Genomic DNA, 19,443 nt, shown 5'->3' on the forward strand with positions numbered 1-19,443 from the left:
CCAAATTCCCATATCATACCATATTCTCACAATTTATATGATTTTATTTTAAATACAAGTAAATAACAACCTGTGTCACAAGTGCATATAGTGGAAGAGTTATGTAACTGCACAGAAACTGTGTCCCTATTCTACAACCAAACAAACAAATAAACAAATGAGAAATTGTCAATAAAAATATATAAGTCACAAATGATAGCCAATTATGTTTAACAACTTACCCGACAATAACTCTCAATATTTGAAGATTAAAGTTCTTATGAAAGCAGGACCTCAACCCAAACTCATACTGCAACACAATACAACAACAACAACCCATTAATCGCGAGAATTGACTAGTGGAAGAATGATATAATGAAATCATTACCCATATCCAGAAGAAGTAAGTAAGCTCGAATGCATTCTGAATTATTCACAAAATGAAAAGGGGTGCAATGTTAACAAGTTATGGTTGGTGGGTATAAGAAATGGAGATGAGTATATGGATAATACCTGAAAGAGAGTTAGATGAATTAAATGGAGTACTAATTTAGGCCAGGCAAACCAAAAATGTTTATCTGACACTTGAACTAGAGGTATGCCTTGTACAACAGCATGCCTTTCTTGGATTTCAACTGCCATTTGAGTTATTATAGCTTGTAACTTTGTCCCAACTGCTATAATAACCTTTTACCAATTCAGAAGTTTAGTTTTTATTTCATGAAAAAACAAATCAACATTGAAGAGAGTTTTGGGGTACAGAAACCGTACAACTAGAGGCATCATCGAGAGCCAAAACATAGCGTACCACCCTGCATGATGACGAGAGAACAAGAGATTAGTTGAATGTAAATACTAAAGGAATGGGAAGAATCACTCACCCTCAACGTTGACGAACAAAAAGATGACTGCAGAAGTCCATAATACAGGACTGTGATCAACACAAATAAAAACCATTAGAATATTTTACCCTAGGGAGATGCAAAATAATGAATTAGTTTACCTGATTCCTACAACTACTTTGAAATCGTCTTCTAATGACCTTTTGATATATTTCTGGAAGTCGAATTTACTTCCAGGCGCCAAATGGACCTATAAGAATGTTAAAAAAAGAGAAAATAAATTATAGCGACCGCTTTAGCATTTGATGGAATCTGTTCTTTCTTATATGTAAACTCACAGACACAAAACCATTGCGCATAGTTATGTAATCAGCTCTGCGTACAGCCATAAAGAATTGTCGGTATAAGCAAGCCTGAAATGATTGGATTGCTTGTTAGTTCATAATAGTCTTAAAATGCAAACTTCAAGTTTTTGTGTTTATTTGCATTCATTTCCGAACTAGGCAACATGAACCAAGCATTTCTAATCATGAAAGTCCATTTGTTCCTATGTACTATCAAAAGACAAAATGACAATACTCACCAAATAGAAAAGAAATGGTGTTTGGGTCCAGAAATTTGTGTGACCCCTGACAAAAGAGGTTTCATGGGTAAGCCTGAATCTTGTAGGATCTGTTTGTTCAAGTAGGAAAAACAAGAAATATCAAGGTTACAAAACTAAACCACATAAGATGCATTAAAACTTGAACCTCAACAGGTGTAATATACCATTTAACGAGTTTTCATTAGCAGCAGCTTCCTGCTCCCACGCCTTCCATCCGCGTATCTGTATAGGAGGAACACATTGATTCAAAATACAGAATTCACAAGTTAAAATCTGAAATAAGGACAATGTTCCTTATTTCAAGAAATCTAGAGTGGTCATCAACAAATATTTGCTAATGGGCTCATGCTTTTGTTTGCTTGTTTTGCAAGAAGAATGCTTTTGGTTTAGATGGTGACATATTAAGCTGTTTGGTATCATGTTTGTCAAAGATTGCAATGATGTGAAAAAATAATTTGTATACCAAATGAAGGAACAAAGATCACACTACAATGTAGTTCATAATCCCAAAGGTAACCTTAAAATGAATTTTAATTTTGGGCAAATTCCAATGAGATTATGATTGTGACAACATACTAGTTTTGTTATCTCAAATCAGAACAAGAATCAAAGTGTTCTATAAGTTTAATACACAAATCCAATCCGTCTGCACTTGAAACCTCATAACAGAATCCACAAATAGGACACAATGTTCTGAAGCAACGCACCTTTAATCTCCCAAGACACATGGTTATGGCACTGTATACAACATGAAAAACAGCCAAGAAAAAGATGAAGATGTGCAGTTGATGTAGCCCGTTAATGGATATGAGTGGCACATGGCCCTGTGGGTACAGAAACCAAACAAACAAATAGGAATGCAAAATTAGCATCATAGATCTTCCTTCTTTTGATCAAACATAGAAAATGTCCATAATACACATACCGGCTTACATGCTGCAGCTGCAGCACCAGCAGATAAGAGTCGATGTTCATACAACAGAAGCCTCCTACGATGCTCTAAAGGACCCGGGTGTTCTAAAGTAGGTGAAGGTTGGCTCTCTAAAGTAGGTACAGGTTGGTGCTCTAAATCAGCAGCAGCAGGTTGATGCTCTGATGGAGGCTGGTGTTCTAAAGCAGCAGGTTGGTGCTCTAAAGCAGGCTGGTGCTCTCCTGTCTGCTCATGTCTAACTGGGCATGGTAACATAGTGTTCGCAGCTCCTTCGGTAATACAAATCCCCGCAATAAAGTTTTGCCCAAATGTCAATAGTAGAGAAATGAAGCCAAGTACCATAAGTTCTGCAATGAACAAACAATCAGAATCATTTTATTTTTTGTAGAATCATCATTTTGAACCCGTTCTTACCTGCTTTGATCTTCTCTAAGGCTTCCATCATAGCTTTCTTTTTTCTTTTATGAAACCACTGAAATTGATTATAATCAACACATATAATCCTAAATTGGTTGATTTTTCTAGAATAAACAAAGAAGAGATTGAAAGATTGAATGAATACCTCACCAACATGATGGAGAATGCTCTCCAAGCCTATAGAAATGACAACAATAACGGCGCAAACAAGAGAGACGGCCCAAGTAGGGGTCTGATCTAGTTGCCTTGCACCGGGATCTGCTCCCGTCATCTGAGTGTATAAGAAGAATCAATATCGAAGATGATAGAAAGGCGATACGGTTGAGGAAGATCCTGGAAGAGGAAATTGAATGCAAGACGTGATTAATTGATGGAATCTGCAGTTCTCGAAGCATTGATTCGTCGTTGAGAATGATATTGAAGATTTCTTTTTCGATTTGTGAAGGTATGGTAATGGCGAACTTGTTTGTGAAGAGGAAAGTGGTTGGTTCCTCGTATGCTCTGTAACAGAATTGAACCGGATTTCAACGGACATAAACTGTTTTCTTTCTCTGTTGCTAATTGCTTTATTATTATTATCTCTTTTCCCTTTTTACCCTTAGTGCCTCTAATTATCAAAATAATCCACATTCTCTTTTCCACACATATGTATTTATGATTTATTATTATTATTATTATTATTTTGTTTCTCAATTAGAATGTTATATATTATAGAATATCAAAGTTTTAATATTAGTGATCAATATGTTGGGTGGGTCCAGCTCATCTTCTGATGGCTCGGACAATTTTGACTTAAAAAACAAAGAAAAGTAAAATAAAAGTCTGATGATAAAATAAAATGATAATGATCAAACAAAAGATTGTTACATAGAGAAAATAAAAAAAATTAAAAAAAATAGGGTCAAAGCTAGATTTACAATGAATAAGAAATGTTACCGATGAAGAAATTATGAGAAACAATAATTATCTTTTACTTCAAATTTTCAATTATGGATAAATCATTATTACAAACTTTATCATCTTGGGCGTAATTGTACTATTTTAAAGTCATTTTCAAATCAATTGATTTAACTTGTCATGAACATGTAAGCTTATAAAAATATAAGCTTCATAGTTGTAGCATGGAAATTTGAATATCAATTTAACAGTGTATTATTAATAATATATATATATATATGAAACTAAATATTTAAATAAATTATTTTAATTAATAATATTTAAATTAATTTTTAATTTTGTAAGTTTAGTTTTAATTATTTATTAAAAATAAATAATGGAAAAAGAAAGTTAGGGAGATTGAAAATGAAAATAAAAAGATAATATAAAGAAAATTTGAATGGAAAAATTAGGTATGGAGGTATATCTTAATTTTTTATCCATATTTTATATTTTATCGAACATTTCGGTATATACAATAATTTATACATTTACCTTATCTTAATTTTGGTATACTTTAAATATAGTGTAGTAATGTTACACAAAACTAAAAAATAAAGGTATTTATCATAAAATAAAATATTCTATTTTAAAATTTAACATTTGTAAGAACTAGTCAATGTTAAAAATTAAAGTTAAATTTAAAAAAAAATTGAAAATAGGCGAGAGTGAAATTTATGATTTTTAATTTATAAAAATTAATTTCAATCCAAATTTATAAAAATTAAATTCAATCCAAATTTAATATTTATATATATATATATATATTTAAATTTATTAAATATATAAAGTTTGAAAAACATTAAAAAAAGAAATATATAATGTATACACTAATATATTGACAACGATATATTAAGTGTGAAAAAAAATTAATTTTAAAAAAATCACCAAAACATTAAATTTTGAATCAAATCTTAATTAATTTATATAAATTTCTAGAATTTAGAATATTAAACAATTGTCTAATCAATTAATTTAAGTTTATATATATTTTATATTTTTAATAATTTTAATTATTTAATAATTAAATTTAATAAATTTAAATATATCAAAAATATTTTTTTTAATATAATTAATTATTTTTAAATAAATAAATTAATATAATATATAATTGAACAAAATAATTAAAATTAATATAATAATTAAATAAAAACATGTGGACTAATACAAGGATTGTTTATACCATCTTAATTTGTTGTTTAAAATAATTTTAAAATTATTAAAAATTAATATATATATATATATATAAATAATTAAATAAAAAATATGTGATAATAAGAAAATAATTTTTTAAGTGTTTTAATTTGATTTTTATAATAATAAAGAACTCTCAAATATATTTTTAAATAAATTTAAAACTTAACAATATTTACTTAAATATATTTTTATTTAAATATTTTTATTAATTTTTTTTAATTTTTTTTTAAATTATAACAAATATTTTTTAATTCAGTCTTTTTAATTTCTAATTTATTACATATATATTTATATGAAATTATTATTTTTAATTAAATAATAATTCTTAGTATATTGACTTATTTTTTATAATAATAAATAAGTTTTAAATAACTTACTAAATTATTTTAAAACTTGTCATAATTAATTTAATCTATTTAAAAATTTAAATATTTTTTTATTATTTTATTTTAAATTTTATTTATTTTTTTATGCAATATTTTTTATTTCTTTTATATCAATTTTTATTTAATAATATATTTTAAAATATATAATTATTATTTTTAATAAAAAAATAACATTATTTTTTTATAATAATATTTTATAAAAAAATATATAAAATATTATAAATTAAAATAGAGAATATCTAATGACTATTTAAAATATGTCAAATAATAATATTAAATATAGTTTTTTAGATTTAGATTTGATAATATATATAGAGAAATGATTATGTGAGGGAATTTGGTGAGGGAATGATGTGGCATAATTTTATTCGCTGAAAAAATCAAATAATTTTTCTCTTTTCTCTCTTTCCTCCCACTTTTACATTTTCCAACCAATGAAGTTAATGTCACGTCATTTCCACACCAAATTCCCTCACTCTATCACTCCTCATATATATATATATATATATATATATATATATATATATATATATATATATATATATATATATATATATATATATATATATATATATATATATATATATATATATATATATATATATATATATATATATATATATATATATTATCTATTATATAGAATTTTGTATGTATATATATAATTAATTAATAATTTTAAAAATAATAAAACTAAAACAAAAAATATATTATTTTGTATTCAAATATTTATTAATTAATTAATTTAAAATATTAATTTACTTAATAATTATTTATTATAAAATATTTTATTATTAAAAATAATATTATTAATTTAAAAAATAAATTATTTAAACTTTTATTTTAAAAAATATTAATATTAATTACCTTAAATATTAATATGTATATTTTTGGCATTTTTTACTTAAATATTATAATCCGTAAGTACTTGTGTATATATATTTTTTAAATGTAAATCTCATATTATTTCATTTCTAGCAATTATTTTAATCTCACTCGATTCTAAAATATTAATTTAAATATATAATGTTTCATTTTGTTTTTTATTATAAAAATAAATCTAAAATAATTTTAATTACTTTAAAACTTAACCTATTATAATTTAAATAATTTTTTAAAATATTTGTGTTCTAAGAAAATATTAATATTAATATCTTTAAAGAATTAATATTTAATAGATTTTTAAAATATTTTTATTGAACATGTCAAACTAACTCTACATTTTTAGCTACTAATATCATTTTTCCAATCTCTAATATTATTAATTTCATCTCAAATATTATCACCCATTTGATAAATTATCTAAAACATGTTAAAAAATGGTTGTAATTAATATTTTTCTTTTTTAATTCTTAGATAATTTTAAAATATTATTTTAAATATATATATATGTTTATTTTGTAAGGGAGGGAGATAAAGAAGGGTTCACATTTTCAGAGAATTAGTCACACAAGCAATGGCAATATTATCCAGATCTATCTCATGTAGGCTGTAGGGTCTGGCAATGAAAGGTCTAGTGATCTGTCTGTGTGTGTTATTCTCTGCTATCTCCGGCGAGCCTTCTCCCTTTTCTTGTCGAATTGATGAAGGACCCAACATTGGTCATCCGCCAACCAATTCTCCCTCGCCGCCATAGTAAGTAATTAATGAGTTTTCATTGAGAATTATAGGATAATTACTAACTTCGTGATTGATTAATCTCAATTCACGTTTTCCATTGCTGATGAGATTCTTGTTATTTATTTAGTCTATATCACAGTTCTTTGTTAATAATGGAAATAAGACCTGAATTCTATTATAGGGGAATCTCTCTGGACAACATGCATGAATGCATGCATGCAGTTATTAGTGTTGTTTCTTTTTCTGGTTTCTGTTGATGTGATGAGATTCTTGTTATTTAGTCTATTATAGTTGTTATTGGAAATGAGACCTGGATTCTATCATAGGATCATTACTTTATCATCCTCAAGAGTATGACCTTGCTGTCTGTCTGTCTGAGTGAACTGATTAGCATTTCAGCTCATTAATTGTTGTTGCCTGTTGAGAGAGATCAATTAAGCAGGTTCCTGCTTATGCATGAACTGAATTTTCAATAGTGGATCGAAAAGTGAACCAACAACGGTATTGAATTCATTTTTCTAGGGAACTAAGAAAAAAGAACCTTTGGATGTAAATGAGATGTTTTTGACACATTTGTGTGTGTGGTTTTGTCTAAATAAATAAATAAATAATTGTGTTCTCTGTTTGTTTTGTTTGATGCAGCACACCAAACACACCATTATTGGCTGCACAGGATGGGATGGTCTACTTAGTGGAATTAAATTCAGGAAAAATCCTCTGGTCATTTAACTCAGGTCCTCCAATCTATTCTCTTGATAAGGGAGATAATCATTTTGCCTCATATATAGACTATGAAGAGGATGGTAATCTTTATATGCATCGCCCTAACAATAAGAAAGAGGTAATTAAGTATAACACGTTTCATGTAGTTATTTTATTGTCTTTTTTTTTACATCATGAGATATGCTGTGTTGCTTATCATTCTTATGCCGCCTTTTCTGTCCAGAAAATTCCAAATACCCCTGATGAATATTTAGGTCGCACTCCACACTTTAAAGATGGTGGTATAATAGTGGGATCGAAAAATACAACTGTGTTCCTGATAGACCCGAAGACTGGCAAAGTTATTTATAGGCTTCATTATACAGGATCAGAAAATAATTTAAATGCTTCGCCGAAGGAAGACTTTAAAGAATTGAATGAATCTCCAGATTCCATTTTCTATGTCGTGAGGAAAGACTATAGATTTAGATTCTTCTTGGATACCTTATCGGAAAATTCATTTACAAAAAGCTTATGGTGTTTAGAGTTTTCAGATATTGAGTCAATATTACAGTGTGAAAAATTCATTTCAGACAAGAAAAGCATAGAAGACAGATGCACAAGGAGTGCAGCTTCCCACAAAATTCGTGATAACAATGTGCTAGAATCACTTCTTATGCTCAATCATTAGCTAGGATTTATACATTCAATTAATTCACTTCTTTTATATTACATTGCAAATCATTAGCATTTATACATTCAAATCACTTCTTATGTGCATTTATACATTCAATTTCACTTCTTTTATATTACATTGCAAATTATAAATATAAATAAATAAAACATTTTTTTATAAATAAATTAATATAAGATAAATACTATAAACTAAACATAAATAATATTATTAGTTATATCATGTTCTTGTTCAAACAATTCAAGCAAGGCAAGCCATTTTAATTGGAGGTTGTTACCTCCCTTTTTTTTTAACTTAGGAGTCTAGAAGGTTATCATCAAATCGAATTCAAAAATGTCGATTGATCTTGTTTTTTATCGTCAAAGATAGTATCATGGGTCTAGACTCTAGAGAAATATTTTAATGAATGTTAAATATATGACAAGTCGGCATCCATCTTTTAACATGACTCTGAAGTGAGGCGAGCTAAGCAAGGGGCCATCTCTCTGGGACCCTAAAAGAAAGACCCTCTACAATAGATGGTAATGTTAAATTATTATATGTTTGTAATATAACATACAATTTAAATAAAAAATAATAATATTTTATTTTTTTTAAAGCAACCAAACTTCGTGAGCGGCCATAAGCTTGAGGGTAACAAATTTGCAATGAGGTTGCAAAACTTACTAAATCTGAATGTTTAAATAGAGTGTGGGCGTGTAATATTAACGAAAATCTTAAATGTGTTATTAATGAGGACATTTGTGCCTTGTTATTAATGAAGATATAAATTGATTAGTAATTTGATCTAATCAATTTATGTTTCGGTCTCGATTTCTTATGTTTGGTTACTTAATTCTTGCAAATCTAATTGAAACTTAAACTGCATTTTGAGATGAGAGAGAGAATGAAGTTCGGAAATCTGAGTTTAACAAATTTGGATAGGATATACATCAGGAAGTAGTTGACATCATACAGATCTATCTGCATGTTGTTTATCACTTATTTACCACTTTTATTTGACACATATCAATGATGTTACAAATCATACAAATCATACAAATCTAGGTGTTGTTTATCAATTGTTTTCCACATTTATCTGTTATTCTACATGTTTTTATTAAATCTCAAGATCATACACTCTACATCATACAGATCTACGTGTTGTTTATAAATTGTTTTCCACTTTTATCTGTTATTCTACATGTTTCGATTAATTCTTGAGATCGTACAGATATACAGTTCTCTATAATGTTATTCTACATGTTTCGATTAATTTTTGAGATCATACAGATTTATATTTTTTTCCACTTTGATCTGTTATTCTATCTGTAGGTACTTGTTGTGGGATGATTACTTCATGGCTATTGCATTTTTATCTGTAGAGCGGTCTAAGGATCCTAATAGGCAGGTCATATGCATGCTTTTTCTTCAATGTTTATTTTCCTACTTAATAAGTTAATAATGAATTTGTATATTATGAAAAGGTTTAATTTATAATATCACGACTTCTGACAAGTTTTTTTGCAACTGGATCATACATTCTGTAGCCGAACTCATTTTGGTCATAACCCAAAAAAATGCACTCACAACTCTTCACATCCAACTTTGATCTTTCATCCTTTAGAATTTGAATAAAACACTTGCATCCAAATACTCGTAAATGATCATAAGAAATATGTTTATTTATCCATACCATATTTGGAACTTCACCGTCCAAAATAATTGTATGACTCAAATTAATAACATGTACCACTGTGTGTAATGTTTCACCCCCAAAACGTTGGGGGCAACTTTGTTTCTGAAAGCAAGCATCTAATCCTCTCAACAATTGTCATGTTCATTCTTTCTGCAAAGTCATTCAACTCAGGAGTCTTTGAATGTGTCTTTTGGTGTTTGATCCTATATTGTTTGCAGTATGCATCAAATGGACCACAATACTCACCACCATTATCACTGCAATACACTTGATCTTCTTTCTAGTCTCTCTTTCAACTAGGGCATAAATTTTTTGAACTTGCTTAAAACTTCATCTTTAGGTTTTAAAACATAGATTAAAAGCTTCCTGGAATGATCATCAATAAACGTTACAAAGTAAAGAGCGCCACTATTAGTTCGTACCTTTAAAAATCCAAAAAACGTCTGAATGTACCAACTCTAAGAGATCTGACTTTCTTGAGGGAGGATTATGCTTGAACGATACTCGAGATTGTTTTCCCACAAGACAATGAGAACAATTCTCGAAATTTGTCTCACTCAAACCCGGAATAACATTTTTCTTAACTAGCAAATTCAACCTCTTTTCACTAATGTGACCAAGTCTTCGGTGCCATAACTTTGAAGTTTTTTTATTGCGTACAACATTCACATTATATTTACTTATTAAAGATTGCATTAAATATAAATTTGAAAACATATCTCCTCGAGCTACAACGAGGTTATCTTTCGAAAATTTCCATTTTCCAGAACCAAAAGAGCTTAAGAAACCATCATCATCAAACTTTCCAGTTGAAATCAAATTCAATCTCATGTCTGGAGCATGTCGAACATCTTTAAGCAGCAACTTCGACTCATTGCTAGATTCTAGGCAAACATCGCCAATGCCAATAACCTTACTTACGACATTATCACTCATCTTCAACACTCCAAAATTACAAGAAGTATAAGATTTAAAGTAATCTTTCTTTGACGCAACATGTATGGCAGCTCCTGTGTCAAACACCCAAGTTGACTCATCGCATACAAGGTTAATTGTATTCTCATTGTGAACAGTGAAGAGATCATAGGTAGTTGCTGAGACACGATCTTCACAATCATATTTCTTTTGCTTAGATTTGTTCGCTTCATTGAGCTTATAATTGTTCTTCTTCACGTGTCCACTTTTTCCACAATGGTAACATTCAATTGGCTTATATTTTGACTTAGATTTATTTCGATTCTTATGTCTCGACTTATCTTTCTCACATTTACTATTATGTCTTCCCCAGTTTTCAGCAACAAACACATTTGACTGTGATGAAGAGCCTTGAGATTTTCGTCTCAATTCTTCATTTAAGACACCAATTTTGACTATCTTCAATGTTACTGCACCATTAGAAACAGAGTTACAAAGAGAAACTTTACAAGTCTCCCATGAATCAGTTAGAGTAGTCAATAATCAAAGCCCTTGACATCGTCAAAGTTTATACCCATTCCTGACATCTAATCAAGAACACCCTAAAACTCATTCAAGTGATCAATCATAGAAGTATTATTACTATATCTCAAATTAATAATCTTTTGGAGCAAAAATAATTTGTTACTTCCTGTTTTTGAAGCATACAAATTCTCAAGCTTACTCCAAAAAGTAGGTGCATTTGTCTCATGTTGTATGTGATTATAAACATTCTTTTCAACAAATTGACGAATGAAACCACATACATGTTAATGCTCAAAAGTTCATCCTTATCAGATTTAGAGATGAGTTTCTCACTACCAAAAATAGGTAAATGCAAAGAATTCACAAATAGAAGATCTTTCATTTTGCCCTTCCAAATATGATATCTTGAACCATTCAATAAAATTATTTTGTTTGTGTTAATCTCCACAAACCAATCAAAATAAAAAAATTTAGAACCAATCTCTGATACCACTATGTTGGGAATAAAGCGGAATAATCATCACACTTATGATAATAAACTATTCCCCACTTGATTGGATTTTTAAGAGCGACAAACAACAAACATAAAAGGAAATATAAATGAAACAAGAACACCAAGAATTTAACGTGGAAAATCTCCTCAAATCAAGGAGTAAAACCACAGAACTTTTCTCCAAAAGAAATTTCAATATAATCAAATGTTAAAAACGAAACAAATAAAGATAAGAGCTAAACTTATAAGAGATCTCACTATCTCTCTACAAGTGTATGTTAAATGAATTTTAGATGTGATTTGATAATGTCACTTCCTCCACCTTTTATAATAGAACGAAGAGAGTTCAATAGTCTTTTTTCTAATACAACCATGCCCTTATTTAACACAAAAGGACTCTTGAACTTCTGGACTTCTTGGCTTTTAGACTTCTAGGCTTCTGAGTTTCTGAACTTATGGGTTTCTTAAATAGGTTGAGTTTTTTATTAAATAGTTGGCAGCCCAAACAAATAAATCCAACAATTGTTATCCTTAAGATTTAAAGCACAATGGTAAACTTAATAGGATAGGAAAATAAGGGCCTTAATGCAATCTTTTGCTGATGTTTCAGCCTAGCATGTGAATTATTTGATGAATTTTTTAATAGATAATTGTAGTATTGAGAGCCCAAAGATGCTACTCTCATGCCTAGGAAGAGCATCAAATATGTTGCTCGCAATGGTAGAGAAAAACATCAAAATATGTATGTGTGAAATAATATGCGTGTAGCATTGATATCCTTAAGATGTAAAATACAATGGTAAACCTAATAGGATAGGAAAATAAGGACCTTAATGCATTCAATGATCACTAGTGAAAAAAGGGTTCATTAGCGAGAGTAAAAACTATCAGTATTAATCATATATATTGGTATAACTCAATACTAAAAGATTAGAAAACTATCGACATTTGTTAGTATAGAGGCTTTCGGTAAATCTTTTTAGGTGTTTCCCGAGATTCGTATATCTCTCGATATTTCTCCCAAGAGAAAAAAACAAAAGATTTTTTATTCTCTCTCGATATTTCCCACAAGAGAAAATACCGAAGGTTATTCGAAAATTTATCGGTATTACCCCAAGAGAAAATACCGAAAGTATTCCCGCGACCACGATCCATCATGCCTGTGCAAGCAGGTTTTGGAATGACTCTTTAAATTTGTTTGGAGTTTCTGTAAACTCATCCAAGTATCCCCGCGACCACGGTCTATCATGTAAACACATACCATTAATATACCCTGATTAATCCAATTTAATACCCTAATTAATCAAGTCAAACAATATCACTAATACCTTAATTCTACTCAACAAATCAAACAGATTTATCAAATTAATCATCATAATAATCAAATTCAAAATCAAAATTAAACTCTAAGTAATCAATCAGATTGAAAATCTACGTTTTAAGATATTGAGGCATCATTATAGTGCCAAGAAATCAGTCCCGAGGACGACGACACTACGTAAAAGACAGTCCCAAGTGGCCATTCAACTGCACAAGTAGTCCAGTTGTCCACAAAATTCGTGATAACAATTTGATCCCGTCATCTGCTGATTGTATAAGAAGAATCAATATCGAAGAAGATAGAAAGGTGATACGGTTGAGGAAGTTCCTGAAAGAAGAGATTGAAAGCGAGACGTGATTAATTGATGGAATCTTGTAAAAATAATAACTAACAGTTTATTAAACCGTTAATTAGTTAGTAAAGTTTCGTTAATTAGTTAGTATTGAATTCCTATATAAGGGAGACATGTAATTTTTTGAATAATAACTTTCATTAATACAATTTCAGTTTACACTTCTTCTTCAAGATTTTAACATGGTATCAGAGCACCAAGGTTAAGGATCTTGGTATTTTTCCGCTGCCTCTATTGGTGGCCGGAGCAGCCATTGATGGAGGACTTTATTCTATTATTACTATTGAAAAAAAGTTGGAGGAAGATCCATGTTTTTCTGATAACGAACGGTGTTGATATTGAAGTTATTCTTGAAGGTAAAGAGTAAGGTGATGGCGTGAAAGAAAAAGTCTTCAAGAATTAATTAAAATAAAGCAAAGGAGGAGATGGGTTTTCTTCTTCTTGATTATCTTCTTCCTGGGTTACATTCTGAAAGCAAGAATGATTCAGGGACTTTAGGTTGTCTAAGCAGTGAATATTGATAGCCAGTCTCCCCAGACGGTCTTTGTTGTCAGCCGTGTCGCTCTCCTAATAGTTTCTGCGATTTTAATATCATCTAAACCAATCACATATTTCAGAAAACTGTGCAACGGCATGATCCGTTTCTCAAGACTCATTCGCAGAAGTTTCACACCGGACGACATGAAAGATGCAAGATCAGTTCTTGAGACGCCCAATGAGAAAGAAATTGAACTTGGGCAAAAGGATCTTGGATGGATTACAAGAGAGTATATACGGGCATGACTTCACAAGTTTGATGATATGGGTATTAGTGAATCCATGGCTTCTGAATAGTGAAATGACCGAATCCGGCTTCTCTACTGTACCTTTTGAGATAGAGACAGAGAGTCTTTTGAAGACAACCCTAAAGAAGACATGAGATAAGACACTGTAAATGATTGTTTACCAACAATGTTACATTGCTCCTTTGAGAATGACGCTGCCAAAAAAAAAACCTAACCCTAATCTGGGTAACGAAGAACCCAACTAGTGATGCAGCGTGCGTGGCTAGGATGAACCTTTATCAAGATTCGTTGATTCTTACGAATACCGAAAGTTGATAGATATTGAGGAAACCTCGTTTTCTGATTAATAATCTTCCCCTCACAAAGTGTTTTAAGATTCTTTTAAATACTCAAACCCTAGCTTGCAAAAGAAGTAAACAACTTTTAATAAATTGCAAAAAAACACCCGAAACTAATAAAAATGCGATTTTGAGCCCCTAAACGTTTCCGCCCGAAAAACACTAGGCAATCGTCGAAATCTGACACTTGCGAGATATTTTCGGATGCTGCAACTTTCGCATAAACGCCTCTTCGACTCGCACCGCATCATTCCCCCAGGGTAGAAAAGATTCGTCCTCGAATCTGGAACCGCATCATCCTCATCAGAAGAAGACTCACCCACAAAAGGAACAAGATGCTTCACATTGAACACATCAGAGGTACGCACATGGCTGGGAAGGCGTAAACGATAAGCATTGGGGTTGATCTTCTCCACAATCTCAACAGGACCAATCTTCTTAGCAGCAAGCTTGCTATATTCATGAGCTGGAAAACGATCCTTAGTCAGAATAGCCCACACAAAGTCACCAACTTCAAAATCAACAGCACGCCTTCTCGAATCAGCCTTCTCCTTGTACTTGGCAGTAGCAACAACCAAACGGTCATGAGTGGTCTGATGAACCTGAGCCAACTGACCAACAAAATCCGCAGCAGTGGAATGAGGACGCACCTTGCTGGGCAGCGCTAACAAATCAAGAGGAGCACGCGGAGACAGCCCGTAAATCAAGATGTCGTCGAAGTAAACGACTACAAACTTCCCAATGAAAGGGCGAAGAGCCTGGTTCATCACACGCATAAAGGTGCTAGGAGCATTCGACAGACCAAACGGCATAACCAGCCACTCATATAAGCCCTCACGAGTCTTAAAGGCAGTCTTCCACTCATCACCCATGCGAATACGAATCTGATGGTATCCACTCTTGAGATCCAGTTTGCTAAACACAGAAGCACCACCCAACTAATCCAACAAGTCATCCAACCGGGGAATAGGAAACCGATAACGCACTGTAATCTTGTTGATAGCACGACTATCAATGCACATACGCCAAGACCCATCCTTTTTTGGGGTAAGAAGGGCCGGGACAGCACAGGGACTAAGGCTCTCTCGAATGTGTCCCTTAGCCAGCAAGTCCTCCACCTGTCTACGCAACTCTTCATGTTCTTTGGGACTCATGCGGTAATGAGGACGGTTGGGTAGGGCAGCACCTGGAACCAAGTCAATGTGATGCTGGATATCACGCAAAGGAGGCAAGGCACAAGGCAGATTCTCAGGAAAAACATCTGCAAACTCCTGTAACAGCGGCTGCACTGGAATAGGCACCTCAGAACTAGCACCACAGGTAATCAGCGGACAAAATAGAGCAAACACCATGCCCGATTCGACCATGACGGTCTGAAAAGGACCCCGAGACAACAAGGTGGTAGGGGGGGACGCATGATGAGTGGGGGCAGCACCCTTCTTGGGCTGATTTGGCATCAACACAATCTTGGTACCATGAAATAAGAACGTGTAGGTATTAGCACGCCCATCATGTATAACAGAATGATCAAACTGCCAAGGGCGACCAAGTAAAAGGTGACAAGCATCCATAGGAACCACATCACAATATACAGCATCACGATAATGGGAACCAATGGAAAAATTAACAAGTACGCGCTTGGAAACTGTAACATCCGTACCTTGACTCAGCCAGGACAGGCGATAAGGCTTGGGGTGAGGTTCAGTGGACAGACCCAGCTTCGAAACTGCAACCTCAGAAATCACATTCTCACAACTCCCAGCATCAATGATGAAGGTGCAAACTTTGCCACCGATGGTGCAAGTGGAATGGAACAGATTATTGCGTAACCACTCGTTGTCAGGAGCACGAGGGGTTAAACATGATCGACGAATCACCAAAAGGGGGCCAACATCACCAGAAACATACTCCTCCGCTGCCTCATCATCATAAACATCATACACTGGGGCTGAATCTGAAGGAAGAGCAGAGTCAGGATCATCCACCTCAGTAAAAAGACCACGATTGGTGGACTTTGGGTTACGACACTTTGCTTGGCGATGGCCAACTTCACCACAATTGAAACAACGCAAGCCACCGGGACGTCCCTGCGGGGGGGCTGTAGTGCTGCGAGGGGGGGCTGGGGTGGGATGGGCCGGCTGGGAAGAAGAACCAATGCCACTAGTGGGGACAACCTGTTTTCCAAAGCTACCCGAACCGCGCCTGGCTAGCTGTTTCTCAGCCTGTGAAGCACGCTGATGTGCCTCAGAAACAGTCAAGAGATCAAACATATTCAAAATATCCTGCAACTGGAGGCGAAGGCCACCAATATAGCGAGAAACCAACTGGAGAGGGGACTCAGACAGGTCAACACGAGCCACAAAGGTGTAAAACTCAGTGGAATAGTCATCCACGGAACGAGAACCCTGACGAAGATTCTGGAACCGCTGGTACAGGTTACGTTCGTAATTATATGGTAGAAACGCAACCCTAATATGCTTCCTGAATTTGTCCCAATTCGTGAGCTTTGCCTTACCATTACGAACACGTGTCTGTTTCAACTGCTGCCACCATGCTTGTGCACGACCATGTAAGCGGATCGTTACAAGGGGTACACGACGATCTGCAGGAACTTCCTTGAAATCCATAATCTCTTCAACCTGAGAAAGCCAATCAATAAACTCTTCCGGTGGTAGACTACCATCGAACTTAGGGATGTCCACCCTGAAAGCCTGCTCCCAGCGATGATTGGAGCGTTCAGGGGATCGATTCCGAAGACCACCGAGAGGGTTTTCATCTGTCATCGTAACATCATCTTCAGGGTGGTGCATGTGCATAGATGCATCCATCCGTTGCGTCAACCATTCAACCTGCCGCCTTAAATCGTCGTTATCACTGCGAAACTCAGCGTTTTCACGTCGCAACTCAGTAAGGTCACCATCATCAGCACCAGGGGTAGGGTTGCGCGGCTGTCTTCGGGGCGGCATACCTCAGGGTCGACTGGAAACTGATACCAACTGATGCAGCGTGCGTGGCTAGGATGAACCTTTATCAAGATTCGTTGATTCTTACGAATACCGAAAGTTGATAGATATTAAGGAAACCTCGTTTTCTGATTAATAATCTTCCCCTCACAAAGTGTTTTAAGATTCTTTTAAATACTCAAACCCTAGCTTGCAAAAGAAGTAAACAACTTTTAATAAATTGCAAAAAAACACCCGAAACTAATAAAAATGCGATTTTGAGCCCCTAAACGTTTCCGCCCGAAAAACACTAGGCAATCGTCGAAATCTGACACTTGCGAGATATTTTCGGATGCTGCAACTTTCGCATAAACGCCTCTTCGACTCGCACCGCATCAACTAGACTACCCAACCTTCCGGTTCCAAACATGTTTAGGCGACCAAATGATAGTTGTTTTTTGAAAAACATTTCAGGGTTTTGTTCCAACTACGTACCTTGGAAGTGTTTCTTCAGATTCTTGTTGAAGAAGATATTCAGAATCCAATAGTAGATGCACGGAAACTGTTCGATGAAATGACTAAAAGGAGAAGAAAAGAAGAAGATACGAAGAAAACGATGGTAGAAAATCAAGATCATTTGCTAACTCAAAAACTTCATAATCTTGAAAAGGATTGGGAGGCGTTTAAGCGATCATCAAACTCGCGATCACGAACCCATCGTGAATCTGTCTCAATTGAAAACGATTTATATCGTCTTCTTGATAACTCACCGAGAAACCTAATGTCTTCTCTACAAAAGATCAGACGACGATCTCCTAATTTGGTTGCAATTGAGAGTGGAGGAAGATTTATGGGTCGGGGGCTTTTCGATTCAAGAGAAAACAGTGATGATGATGCTCAAGAACTTGAAGTGAAATCGTCAGTTTCGTCTCGTTATGATGAGAATAATAATACTGGGTTTCTGTCTTCTGTTCCTTGTTGTTGCAACCATTGTTGTTGTTCTTCTTGTTCTTCATCGGTAAAAGGAGGGGAGAAGATGGCGCCGGAATTGGTGGTGGTCGGAGTAATGGAAACGGCGGCGGGTGGATGTTTTTGATGGGTTGGTTTGCAATTGATTTGATGGGCTTATTTTGGGATTAATATCAATGAGATGTAATGCTGGTCGGACGATGATGATTCAGGATGATCAGGTTTTTCTTTCTCCGACTTGAGATCTAGATTTAGGGTTAGACAGTGATTACCAAACTGTGTAAGACCAATTCTCTGTGCACAAGTACGATTCTGGAAAATTCTATCCATGTACAGATGAAGGTTATAATATCAATGTTCTATGGGAAAGTGATAATACTTTTCCTTGTGAAATACAGACTACATAGCAGCTTTTGGTGATCCTCTTGGTGGATGTATGGATATTCTGTCTTGATGAAGAATGTACAGCTGCTGGTATGGTTGTCATGTTACTGGTTGACTGATCCATCTAAGAGGTAGCTTTACTGGATCACTAAAAATAAAAGAAGGCTAAATTGGCTTCTATGAAAAAAATATTTGTGGAGGCAAGGACGGTTTTGTCGAATCAAAATGAGATTTTGAAGGTCTTAAAGCCGTGGAGAAAGATTCCCTTGCAATTACCAAAAGAAATGAGTTTGTCGACATGATTCGTCAATACCAAGAAGATTGCTAAATTAGTTTTCTTTGAAAAATAAACGAAAGCTGCAAAGGTTGAAAGCTGGTGGCTAATGAAGAAAAGACAATTCATAATGATTGTTGTGAATTGGACTAACAAAGA

General features: G+C 33.3%; 2 protein-coding genes across 2 annotated transcripts; one reads left to right on the forward strand and one right to left on the reverse strand.

The window, feature by feature from the left end:
- Positions 1-43: 43 nt before the first annotated feature.
- LOC124920334 (MLO-like protein 5) lies at positions 44-3,296 on the reverse strand. The gene is made up of 15 exons (XM_047460801.1): positions 2,919-3,296; positions 2,771-2,828; positions 2,529-2,703; positions 2,351-2,417; positions 2,133-2,249; positions 1,590-1,647; positions 1,405-1,493; positions 1,160-1,234; positions 983-1,071; positions 861-910; positions 751-791; positions 493-666; positions 368-403; positions 222-289; positions 44-131 (listed from the first exon to the last, which is right to left on the reverse strand). The coding sequence occupies exons 1-15, from the start codon at positions 3,042-3,044 to the stop codon at positions 44-46; spliced, it is 1,311 nt and encodes a 436-aa protein (XP_047316757.1). The 5' UTR covers positions 3,045-3,296.
- Positions 3,297-6,766: 3,470 nt separating this feature from the next.
- LOC124912428 (serine/threonine-protein kinase/endoribonuclease IRE1b-like) lies at positions 6,767-8,305 on the forward strand. The gene is made up of 3 exons (XM_047453049.1): positions 6,767-6,927; positions 7,555-7,753; positions 7,859-8,305. Exons 1-3 carry the CDS (start codon positions 6,797-6,799, stop codon positions 8,303-8,305), a joined length of 777 nt encoding a protein of 258 aa, XP_047309005.1. The 5' UTR covers positions 6,767-6,796.
- The last annotated feature ends 11,138 nt before the right edge of the window (positions 8,306-19,443 follow it).

Source organism: Impatiens glandulifera, chromosome 1, assembly GCF_907164915.1.
Source record: "Impatiens glandulifera chromosome 1, dImpGla2.1, whole genome shotgun sequence".
Lineage (NCBI taxonomy): Eukaryota > Viridiplantae > Streptophyta > Magnoliopsida > Ericales > Balsaminaceae > Impatiens > Impatiens glandulifera.

What these genes read in the sequence shown, in the direction of transcription:
- LOC124920334 (XM_047460801.1), bottom strand. Translation starts at nt 3,044, where the DNA reads ATGACGGGAGCAGATCCCGGTGCAAGGCAACTAGATCAGACCCCTACT. An exon ending in TTCTCCATCATGTTGGTGAG is followed by an intron (nt 2,829 to 2,918) that starts GTATTCATTCAA and finishes AATCAATTTCAG; the next exon opens with TGGTTTCATAAAAGAAAAAA. An exon ending in TGTGTCTTGGGAGATTAAAG is followed by an intron (nt 1,648 to 2,132) that starts GTGCGTTGCTTC and finishes CCTCCTATACAG; the next exon opens with ATACGCGGATGGAAGGCGTG.
- LOC124912428 (XM_047453049.1), top strand. Translation starts at nt 6,797, where the DNA reads ATGAAAGGTCTAGTGATCTGTCTGTGTGTGTTATTCTCTGCTATCTCC. An exon ending in AATTCTCCCTCGCCGCCATA is followed by an intron (nt 6,928 to 7,554) that starts GTAAGTAATTAA and finishes TGTTTGATGCAG; the next exon opens with CACACCAAACACACCATTAT. An exon ending in GCCCTAACAATAAGAAAGAG is followed by an intron (nt 7,754 to 7,858) that starts GTAATTAAGTAT and finishes TTTTCTGTCCAG; the next exon opens with AAAATTCCAAATACCCCTGA.